A 12,117-nucleotide genomic window follows, 5' to 3' on the forward strand; every position below is an offset into this window, starting at 1 on the left:
CTATGATTTAAAAGCCGCAACTCCATAGAATTCAGGTAACATCTTAAAGTTTGAACAAATTATTCACGTCACTGTTTTATTCAAAAGACTCTAGTTTAGATTTGATTAGATTCCCTACTGTGTGGAAACAGTCCCTTCGACCCAACCAGTCTACACCGTCCCTCCAAAGAGTAACCCCCTAGACCCATTTCCCTCTGACTAATGCACCTAGCCACTATGGGCAATTCAATGTGACCAATCCACCTGACCTGCACATCTTTGGACTGTGGGAGGAAACCGTAGCACCCAGAGGAAACCTGCACAGACACTGGGAGAATGTGCAAACTCCACACAGACAGTCGCCCGAGGCTGGAATCGAACCTGTGATCCTGGTGCTGTGAGGCAGCAGTGCTAACCACTGAGTTTAATGTATCTCCAAGCAGTACTCACTAGCCTATGAAGGGGGAGAATTAACCAGGATTCCTGTGACAGGAGTCTAAAGTTTCCTTTTGGCTGCAATCTGATATTTCCTCAAACAGCAAAACTAAACAAGGAACAGACAGACCATGCACAGATGGGATTGTCTGAAAAACCCATCTCATTCACTCCTGCTCTTTATGGAAGGAGATTTGACATGCTTACCTGGTCTGGCTTATTCATGACTCCAGATCCATAGCAATGTGGTTGCTCCCTAACTGCCCTCTGTAATGGCCGAGCAAATCCAAGCGTCCTTAGGGAGGACAACAAGTGCTGGCTTTGCAAGTAACAAGCAATACTCCCCTTTTTAAGAGGTATGGTTGTACAGTAATCTGAAAGGGACGGTGCAGTGCAGCAGGTACACAGTACCCAGCAAAGAGAATTAAGGGTGGCATTTTGGTTGCCCCTGCTAGTACGTGTGTGTGTTGGTAGGTTCTGAGAAGAGAATGGGATTATTTCACCTGCAAGGAGCGGTAGATTTTAGGAGAATGTCCACCTGGCAGAAAATTCTAGAACTTGGAGACAGCATTGTTTCAGAATAAAGGGCCCTCCACTTAAGATGGACATGAGGAATTTCATCTGACATTCACAGATCTTTGGCATTGTTCCTCCTGGAAAGCAGTGACGCTGCTTCATTGAATATGTGTAAGACAAAGCTCGACGGGCTTTTGATTTGCAAGAGAGTCGCAGGTTCAGTGGGGGCTGTCAGAAATATAGACTTAGCTCCGATCAGCCATGATACCGTTGAATGATGGAGAGGGCATGAGGGGCCAAATGGCCCACTCCTTGTAATTCATGTTGGTTTGTAGAATCAGCTTGTTGCTATTGATTTACTGTTTTACCACAGTCATTTAGAGCTGAGTTTCCACAGAGTGTGGATCAGTGACTTCAGGAAGAGAGGGAAGCAGGGGGAATTCATTCCTTATGGTTCAGATGGGAATTCTTCTTGGCAACTTCCTGTAAAGGACATGTTGAGATTGGTGACTGGGAGTAATGGATGTGTTAAATTCGGTCATGCCATGTATTTGAACACCCGAATGTGCACTCAGGTGCAAGTATTTTTGCATTGTCTTGTTGTACTGGTGTCTTGTTCATTCCTTGCTCTAAGCTTGTATTTTCTGTTTTCCTTTTAGATTTAGTGAAATTCTTTGGAAATTTGGCAATGGTTGACAGTCCTCAACAGATCTGTGAGCGTTACCCTGCTTTTATTGAGAAGGTGTTTGAGATGATCGAAGGGCAGGAGCCAACTATGATTGGAGTTGGTCTCGATACCATTGGAGTTCTTGGATCATGTGTTGAAGGAAAGCAAGTCCTACATAAAACGGGTAAACTATGTCACTTCAGATCCCAGCTGAATGATTCACAACTGAGATGAATGTTGTTTGTTTTTAAAGTTGAGTGTAAGGTTCCATATTAGTCATTTTCCTAACTTACTAGAATTCCAGTTATAGTTCACTTTTGTAATGCTGATGTGCAGGTGCCGTGTAGCTGATTTATTCTCCCTAATGATAGGGAATTTTGTTAATAACCTCATTTACCAAACACGTCTTCCATATTACTTCAGTAATCGAAAGGTTAGTTAATTAATTTAGGTTGGTTTTCCTCGCAATTACATTTCAGCCTTGTTTACCATCAATTTTCTTGTAGCTATCCACTTCTGTATCGCAACCACTATGAATCAATTACCGGATGAGAAAATAATCTGCTTTTCAATGGTGCTCTGCAGTTATTCACAGCAGAATCATCGAGTTATGGAGATGTACAGCATGGAAACAGACCCTTCAGTCCAACTCATCCATGCTGACAAGATATCCCAAACCAATCTAGTCCAACCTGTCAGCATCTGGCCCCTATCCCTCCAAACCCTTCCTATTCACATACCCATCCAGATATCTCTTAAATGTTGCAATTGTACCAGCCTCCACCACATCCTCTGGCAGCTCATTCCATACATGTATCACCCTCTGTGTGAAAAAGTTGCCCCTTAGGTCTTTTATATCTTTCCCCACTCACCCTAAACCTATGCCCTCTAGTTCTGGACCCCCCCACCCCAGGGAAAAGACTTTGTCTATTTACCCTATTTATGCCCCTCATGATTTTATAAACCTCTGTGTTGTGACCCCTTAGCCTCCGATGCTCCAGGGAAAACAGCCTTAGCCTATTCAACCTCTCCCGATAGCTCAAATCCTCCAACCCTGGCAACATCCTTGTATGTCTTTTCTGAACACTTTCAAGTTTCACAACATCTTTCCGATAGGAAGGAGACCAGAATTGCATGCAATATTCCAACAGTGGCCTAACCAATGTCTTGTGCAGCCGCACATGACCTCCCACCTCCTGTATTCAATACTTTAACTAGTAAAGGAAACCACTAACCTATCTACCTGCGGCTCCACTTTCAAGGAGCTATGAACCTGCACTCCAAGGTCTCTTTGTTCAGCAACACTCCCTAGGATCTTACCATTAAGTGTATAAGTCCTGCTAAGATTTGCTTTCCCAAAATGCAGCACCTCGCATTTATCTGAATTAAACTCCATCTGCCACTTCTCAGCCCATTGGCCCATCTGGTCAAGATCCTGTTGTAATCTGAGGTAACTTTCTTTGCTGTCCACTACACCTCCAATTTTGGTGCCATCTGCAAACTTACTAACTGTGCCTCTTATGCTCACATGCAAATCATTTATATAAACGATGAAAAGTAGTGGACCCATCACCGATCGTTGTGGCACTCGACTGGTCACAGGCCTCCTGTCTGAAAAGCAACCCTCTACCTTTGAGCCAGTTCGGTATCTAAGGGCTAGTTCCCCCTGTATTTGATGAGATCTAGCCTTGCTAGCCAGTCTCCCATGGGGAACCTTGTCGAACGCCTTACTGAAGTCCATATAGATCACATCTACTGCTCTGCCCTCATCAATCCTCTTTGTTACTTCTTCAAAAAACTCAATCATGTTTGTGAGACATGATTTCTTATGCAGAAAGCCATATTGACTATCCCTTACCTGTGCATTTATTTGCTTCCAGCTCTGTCCCTTTGCTCTCCTCTCCTCATCACTTTTCTTTGAAAATGCTGACTTACCCTGGAGTATGATGCAAATGTTGGTAGCTGTCTTCTGTTCCCTAATCTCAACTTGCATTCATTCCGGTGAATGCAGTCTGTGCATTTGAACAGGATATCAAACTTAAATTTTCCTCATCCTTTCGCATCTGTGCTCGCACTTTTCGGTGAAGCCTCACAGGATGGTAAAGGAAAACACAACCTGACACAGAAGCCCAAGTGTTTCAATGGAAAATAATCGCCTTGAAATGTCAACTGTTTCTCTCTGCAAATGCTGCCTGAACTCCTGAGTATTCCTAGCATTTTTTTTAAAAAGGTTTTATTTCAGAAATTTGATCTATTGTTTCCCTCTGTTTCTCTACCTCTTAAACAGCTTAGGGAAACTGCATTGTAGTAAGATTAAAATCAGTTAATTCCGTGTTGGCTAATGATTCAAACTTGTTCATTATTTTTTTTAAACCTTTGCAACAAATGAATTCCTGCTGAACATTTTTAAGTTTAACACTAATTACTTGTACATTTACCTTAACTGCATTCTGTGTACCGTACTTGAAGGCAGCATGTTGGAATTTTTGATTCTTCTTTGGGAGCAAGACACTGTTGCCAAGGTGGAATGGTGGGGATCAATTTTAAGAACAGTGCACTGTTTTGGGAGTCATAGTGTGGGGCAATTTTGAGGTTCAGCCGGCTCAGGAAGATGTTAACATATTATGGGTGTTTATCCGTTGTTGCCAGAAGGATCTCGCAGTGCATCTTGTAGATGGCAGTGATGGCTGAGCTAGTCCGCATGTTACAGGAATGGTTCACTCTGGACTAGTTAAGGCAGTGCGTATAAATCTGAGTTGGCTGTCCAGTTCCTGCGAGAAAACAGTCTGAAAATTGCTCATGGGGAATATTGATTTGAGAACGGGCTTCAGGAACCAGGAGTTCATCCGAGGGCGTAAAATCCCCCCACCCCACCCCACTCCACCCTGGTGCGTCCTGAGACACACAAGGTGTGGTCACTGAATCATAATCAGACTTGACAGGATCAACTGTAGCACCTTATTTGCTTCCCCTGATTAGTTAAGCATGCAGTTGATGTCACACTTCACTGGGGTAGCATGCTGGAGATTGAGTCCTGTTTTCTCCAGAGTTGTTATAAAGTTAAAGTATTTATCCAAGTATTCAAGTCCCCAATTTAATTTTCAGATTGACTCAGGCTAACAGAAAACATGGATCAGGTTTCTGTAGTTAACAAGAACTGCTGTGTTTTACAGGTGAGCTACTGTGAACTGTTGACATAACTCTGAGTTAAAATTCTAACCTCCTCCTTAAAGTTATTCTATGCATAGATACCAAAAACATTGGTGTTATGGGTGGAATGGAAAACAAAAGCAGCATTGAAAGCAGTTCAATGGCCCAGTTCACAAGGTTTCCTGTGATGGTCCTTTTGCTTGCTATGACCTTCATGGTGTGGTTGTGCTGTAGGCAAGTCATGCTTCTGGTTTGGAGTTGGTAAGCATGTATCCTGAGAGACAGGCAAACTTGTATTTCTTCTCACAGAAACTTGTCTGCTTTTTTGCTTTTGAGCACTTGTCCACTCTACTTGTAGCTCAGTTTGGTTATAATATGACAAGACACATCATTTCTTATTCCTCTGATATCACATTAAAGTGCAGAATAGAAATTTTAAAGTCATTTGTTTTCCCAAATGTACTGTTTAGGTCGCAACTTCCAGGAGGTTCTGAGAAGGCTGGGTTCCATCTCGTGCAATGCCTCCACTGACTTGCGGGTGCGCTGCCTCGATACAATTGCTTCTCTGCTCTCTCTGCCGGTAAGAGCCCAGGGAAAGCTTTCTCAGAAAAAATGAGGGGAAGTGCAAAAGATTCTGGATTTGATACTCCATTTTTAAAAATATCTGCTGTGGGGAGGGAAGGAACAACTTTTGAATTGACCCTCGTGGTCAAATAAAAGCCTGGCATTTATTCCCACCAACACCAACAAAAAGCACTTGTAGCTGTTTCAAAATGCATTAAGAATAAAGTAGCAAAAATGCATTTCTCTGAGCATGTTTTCTGTATTTTTATTTTCCTAAAGCAAGTTGCAGCAAAAATGGTCCACATCTGCCCTATAGAATAATACCATTTAATTTTTAGGAAAAAAATGTCCTTTTCAGAATTGCCCATTATTTAAATAAAAGTGCACTGAATTCCCATTGCCCTGCATGTTATGCAGGAAGGGGAGTTGATAGCATTGTGGTTATGTTACAGGCCTAGTAAGCCAAGGTCCCACACAAATTCAGGAATAATTGTGGTCCCAGCACAGACCCCTCTGGCACTCCACTAGTTACAGGTTGCCATCCTCGAAATGTCTCCTTTATCCCAAATCTCTGACTTATCGTAGAATCCTTTACAGTGCTCCTAAGAGCATCCCACCCTATCCCCTGAACTGTGCATTTCTCACGGCTAATGCATCAAGCCAACACATTGCTGGACACCACAGGGAATCTTACCGTGGCCAACTTACACACCTTTGGGAGCAAACCAGAGCAGAAACCCACACAGATACAGGGACAAAATGCAGACTCCACACAGACAGTATCCCAAGACTTCTATTCGTTTGCCAGTCCTCTGTACCTGCTAATATGCTGCTCAACAGCATGTCTCCCAGGCCCATAGTATTGTTTGATTCTTGGCTGCTGTTTAACCCACTTGATTTAAGGGCATTTGGGTATAAGCAACTGATGCTAACCCATCCAGTGAAGCTTACATACCAGCAACAAATAAAATTATAAGGGGGCCTTGCGTAGCCATGTATTGATCGTTCTCAGTCAAAGCCTGCTGCTGTACTGAGCCTTAAATGTATTCATTATAAGCAGCCTAGATGCTTGCTTTTTATGTGACATTTCACCTTCAGAGTGATGTGAAAGGTGAGTGGTTATGTATGTGGTTGACCTGACTGTCGATCTTCAGGTCACTCTCAATTTGGTTATCTCTTTCAGTCAATCGAGCAACCAAGGCTGGGTATATGAACAGGAAGGGTCCGGAGGGATACGGGCTGCGTGCTGGCAGGTGGGACTAAATTGGGTTGGGATATCTGGTCGGCAAGGATGGGTTGGACCGAAGGGTCTGTTTCCATGTTGTACATCTCTATGACTCTCTGACTCTATAAGTCACTTCTTCGTTACCCACTCAGTAACTGAGAAGGAAGTGATATTGATTTTAAACTTATAAAAACAGGAGAAAAGATACAGACTGGTTTGACAGTTCTGTCAAATTGGAAAGCAGTAAAATTGCATTTTTACAATCTAAAACCAGGACAGAGAGAAGAGGAGAGTGCAAGAGAGAGAAAATGGAGTGACTGGGCAACTGCAGGTAAAAGTCTTCTGTAAAGTGGTTTGTAGCGGTGTCTGAGCTCTGCAGTGATACAGTAGCAATCTCTGCGGTTTTGAGTAGTTTAATTACTAATATTATAAGTGATTTTCGTTTGTAAATTGGAAACAAAGCCAGGAACTGAAGTGTCATCCATTCCAAAAAAAACTGAGTGTTCATAAACTGCTTTTCAAATTCCTATGATTTAGCTTTTACTGTCCTGTGTTGAATTCTGATCTCCCAGGTGTTTATTAAAGTGTACCAGCCATCAGCTGTCTCCTGCTACCAACATCAATACAATGTGCTCCTTTTGTGCTGACTCCCTCCCCCAGATTGTATGTATTTCACATTAAATCCTTGTTGTGAATTATATTGGTCCATTATGATCCTAATAAATATTTATGAGAGATCCTTGGCTTCATAATCACAAATAAGCACCACAAATAATGGGTGGCACGGTGGCACAGTGGTTAGCACTGTTGCCTGACAGCGCCAGAGACCCGGGTTCAATTCCCGCCTCAGGCAACTATCTGTGTGGAGTTTGCACATTCTCCCCATGTCTACGTGGGTTTCCTCTGGGTGCTCCAGTTTCCTCCCACAGTCCAAAAATGTGCAGGTTAGGTGAATTGGCCGTGCTAAATTGCCCGTAGTGTTAGGTGAAGGGGTAAATGTAGGGGGATGGGTCTGGGTGGGTTGTTCTTCGGAGAGTCGGTGTGGACTTGTTGGGCTGAAGGGCCTGTTTCCACACTGTAAGTAATCTAATCTAATCAAGCTGGTTTGACTGCGCAGAATAAAAGTATCTCAATAAAGTTTCCAATAGCTTGTGAGCTTTGTAGAAAACCTTAGTCCCTGTTAACAATTGTTTCTTATAGCTTCCCAGGGAGAAATCCATTTCTAGTTCCTGTATTCTGGAGATCAGGTTGATCAGACTGGATCAAACTGACCTACTCCATGCCTGACTAAACATCCTTTGTGGAGTTACAGAGTTGGGAGTGGACATTTGAAGTCCAATGGATCATGTGTCTGCACGGCTCAGTGGTTAGCACTGCTGCTTCACAGCGCCAAGGACTCTGGTTCGATTCCAGCCTCTGGTGACTATCTGTGTGGAGTTTGCACATTCTCCCCATGTCTGCGTGGGTTTCCTCCCACAGCCCAAAGATGTGCAGGTTAGGTGGATTGGCCGTGCTGTAGTGTCTCGGGATGTGCAGGCTGGGTGGATTAGCCATGGGAAATACAGAGTTACAGGGATAGGGTAGGGGGATGGGTCTGGAAGGGATGCACTACGGAGGATAGGTGTGGACTTGGGGGGCTGAATGGCCTGCTTCCACACACTGTAGGTGTTCTGTGATTCTCGTGAAGTTGCATAATTACGTATAACTCAATGGATTCTAACCAAAGATTTCTATAAGGATGTGTAATCAAAAAAAAAATCTTTTCGGTAATACACAAAGTAAACATACTTTAGACAGTAAAGGCATGGGTGTTATCCTTGGTTTTTGGGTTAACTACCTGAAATGAGCTGGGAGGACATAAGGTCTCTTTGGATCTTTCGGAAAGATATTGCTACATTGTTTCATTGAGTGAATTTCTCTGCGTCCACACTGTTTCCTTTCAGCTTTGGACTTGTGGGCTGAAGTATTTTGCAGGGTTACTTGGAAAGATCTGCCTTGCCTCTTCAATGTACTTAAAACCCCTGAATAATTGATTTAAATTTGTGCGGAAGCTGCTTTATCAATTCTGAATGTCTGTTTAGTACCTTACGCTGGGAGATGATTGCATTCTCGCATCTAGAATAAATCTTCGGTCAATTTACCTTTGACCTGTGTTGATGATCTCAGTTGCCTCTATGTGATATATTTGTATGAATAAAATTCACACAATATCTACAAAGCTGAGCCTGCGAACTGTACAAGCTGTCAGTCAGCAAAAGTGCATTCCAGAGCATGTGAGTTCTTAAGCATCTTTTAGCAGCCTGGACTGTGGAGGAAGTCTGATTCACAGCCTTGACCTGCACAGTGGTGATGTCTGAGACCGTGGTGGGAGGTGGAGTCCCCTGAGAGCTCCAGGGCATCCCAATGTTTGGGTAAAATGAGAGGTTCTCCGCCTTGGTCGTTCAATTATAACATGATCCAGCTATAATGTAGTTTCATTTTCTTTACCCCAACATCCACAATATATCAGATTTCGACTACATTTATACAATATAGTCTGTAAAGCTTTTGATATTTGCAAGAGTTGAATGTAATTCTTGAGACTAAAGGGGTCTAAGAATATGGCGTGAAAACCGAAATGGTGTACTAATCATGTTGAATGGCAGATGCAGGCTTGAAGGTCTAAGTCGTCTATCCTGTTTTGTGTTTCTAAGTCTTACCCCATGGAATGTGTCCATTTTAAAAATAAAACCCTGCTATACTCAATGGGTATTCTCCTGTCTCTGATCTGTGAATTTCTTCCAAACATGCTCATGATTATCTCTACTGCTATCGTGTTATATATTCAGCCAAAGCCATTTGATCTTTCTTTTACACCTTTGTTTTACTTTGTCATCGGTTTCACAGAATGATCAGCAGACAGAGGACCTTTTAGCAATGACAGAGACCTGGTTCCACACTCTGCATAGCCACCCAATGGAAACATTCTGCAATATGAGCTCTCAGCCGTTCCCAGAAATTCATATTGGCGCATTGAAGATCTTCACTGTGAGTCTTTTATCATTAGCTTGAAAAATCCAATTTCTTATTTATCATAAGTTTAGACATCCTGACTGAATGTAAAATTCCATAAGGCATTGCATTTTTAGCTAAGCGGTTTCACTGGCTGATCCGGTTAAGTAAATATAGACATGTTTGTTTATAAACACTTGTGTATTTCATTGCATGTTTGCAACTAGACCAACCATATCAATACCATGGCTGCAAAAGCATGTTGGAGACTGGGAATTCTGTGAGGAATAACTCCTTTTCTGATTCCCTAATGCCAGTATGCCACAAAGCATAAGTCAGCAGGGTGATGAAATACTCTTCACTTGCCTAAATGAATGCAGCTCTGACAACCCTGAAGTATCTGGATACCATCCAGCACTAACCAGCCTGCTTGATTGGTGTTTCATCCATCAATCTAAATTCATTTCCGTTACCACCAATGCACCGTGCATACAGTGTGCACCATCTAGATGCACTGCAGTAACTCATCAAGGCTCCTCCAATAGTGCCTAACAAACCTGTGACCTCTACCATCTAAAGGCAAGGGCAGTAGAAGCATGGGAACACCTTTTCAAGCCACTCCCCATCCTGACTTGGGACTGTATTAATGTTCTTGTACTGTCACTGGGTTAAAATCCTGGAGCTGCCTTCCTCTAACAGCACTGTGGGACTACCCAAACCACAAACTGCGTCAGTTCATGAAGGCAGCTCCCTGTCGCCTTTTTGAATTGAGCACGAAGTACTGGCCTCTCCAGTGAAGCCCACGTCCCAGACAAAGAATTTTTAAAAAGTGGAAGCTTTGGAATTACAAATCAAACGCCAGTGAAAAAGCAGTCTTGAGCATGTAAACATAATTCTTTTGAAATGTTATGAAATCTGTTGTGCAAAGCACTTTATAAATGCTTGGTTGGTTTGAATTTTTTTTTTGTGCTGAGATATTACTTTAAAATATTACAGCAATGTGTTTAAGGAAGTCTTGGGGTTTTACATATTCTGCTGCTGAATGGGACACTCGCATTGTTTCTCACATTTCTTTTGAAATACATTTAAAAGTTTATCAGTTCCTCCTGTATTCATTGAAGTTGAAGATATAATTTGAGCAACAGATTGAAGTGCATTGAGTTTTGCAATTGTCCCACACCCCTGTCTTTCAAATCATCATTTTGTAAATAAAACAACAAATACAGGAAACACTCACCAGTTTGGTAGTATTTGTGGGGAGAGAGAGAGAACATGATTGAAAGGTAAAACTTGATATTCCCTTCTCGGCCTTCCCCTTTTATTTCTGTCTTTGTTACTACAATCTGTTAGTTCTATCATTTCCGTTTATAGGCAATTGCTAGCCAGCCCTGGGGTCAGAGGCTGATGATCAGCACCCCTGGATTTGTGGAGTACATTGTCGACAGGTCAGCTGAACCTGACAAACCTTCAAAGGATGCCAAGTTCGAGTTGGTAAAAACGCTTGTGGATTCCAAGACAACAGCTGAAATCTTCGGGAACCAACATTACCTCCAACTCCGAGCTTACCTGCGGGAAGGCCCTTACTTTGTGAAAGCAATTGCAACTGTCGCTGTGGACGGAGAGTAATCAACCAAACTTGATCATTAAAAACACTGTTAGCAGAAAAAAATAAGTCTTTAAATTAATTATTAACCCACTTTTGTATAGACTTGCCCTGAGGAGCTTGGCTTCAAATGAGTGTTTCAATCAAATGGAATTTTCAAGCTGGCTGATCACCTCATCATTTCCTGTTGGCTTCCAAGCTACATAAAGGATGGTATATAATGGAACTTAATCTGTTATAAAAGCCTGACGCACTGAGATTTCAGGCCAGAATGGTATCTTTTTCTTGTAGGTTGTCCACATGACTCTGTCCAAATGAAAACTAGTTATTTAATGAAAAGTAGCTTTTAAAATTTGTAAAGTTTGCTGTTTGCAGGTTTTCATTCACAAAGTTACTGGAAACCTTTTACAGCAGCTCCCACGTGTGCAGCAAGTTTCAATTAAAATGAGACTTTTGTAACCTGTGACTACCCGTCTCTTGTTTTAAGAGGATAGTGGAAAGCACTGCATTAAAGTTTCCGTGTCTGACTCGAATTTGTGTACTTCCTGCAGCCAGAGAAGCTGCAACTTCCAAGGCAAGTAAGTGCCAATCCTGTAGGAAATTGTCTTATTTTGGATTCGGGGGTAAGTGAAAGCAGACCGGGGAAGGGTTTTAGGCCCGGTCTGACAGGAAATGGAGTGGGGTGGTCACTAAAAATAACATCACTGGCTGGCAACCTGATTTCCTGAGACCACCCCATCTCCGGGTTCTTTACCTAGATGTGGACGAGAGAGTCTGGATTTTCCAGTCAGCCTTCAGGCACACAGCAGGCAGCCAGTTTCATTCCCTAATCTGGCTGATAGCGGCTGCCTCCAAGTTGGTTTATGTTCTGGCAGAAGTTGTGGAGTGGTTACCTCTGTTCTGTGGAGCCCTCTCCTTCACTTACCTGACAGTGTCCTACAGTTGCTTTAAAGCTTTCAGGCCTTCTGTCGGCCCTTAGAGAGCCAC

At 42.6% G+C, this 12,117-nt stretch overlaps 1 protein-coding gene across 2 annotated transcripts in view; it reads left to right on the top strand.

Moving 5' to 3' along the window:
* Window positions 1–11,589, top strand: part of psmd5 (proteasome 26S subunit, non-ATPase 5) — a 31,733-nt gene extending 20,144 nt beyond the window's left edge. Inside the window, exons 7-11 of one of the 2 annotated variants that reach the window (XM_043720433.2) lie at window positions 1,590–1,781; window positions 5,218–5,327; window positions 6,811–6,867; window positions 9,423–9,563; window positions 10,899–11,589. In XM_043720433.2, the coding sequence (XP_043576368.1) occupies window positions 1,590–1,781; window positions 5,218–5,327; window positions 6,811–6,867; window positions 9,423–9,563; window positions 10,899–11,153 (755 nt within the window). In that variant the 3' untranslated portion in view covers window positions 11,154–11,589. The remainder of the gene's footprint in view (window positions 1–1,589; window positions 1,782–5,217; window positions 5,328–6,810; window positions 6,868–9,422; window positions 9,564–10,898) is intronic. The other variant, XM_043720434.2, reaches the window with a different exon arrangement.
* The last annotated feature ends 528 nt before the right edge of the window (window positions 11,590–12,117 follow it).

Source organism: Chiloscyllium plagiosum, unplaced genomic scaffold (assembly GCF_037043375.1).
Source record: "Chiloscyllium plagiosum isolate Xiang-an unplaced genomic scaffold, Cpla_swu_hap1 HiC_scaffold_21, whole genome shotgun sequence".
NCBI lineage: Eukaryota > Metazoa > Chordata > Chondrichthyes > Orectolobiformes > Hemiscylliidae > Chiloscyllium > Chiloscyllium plagiosum.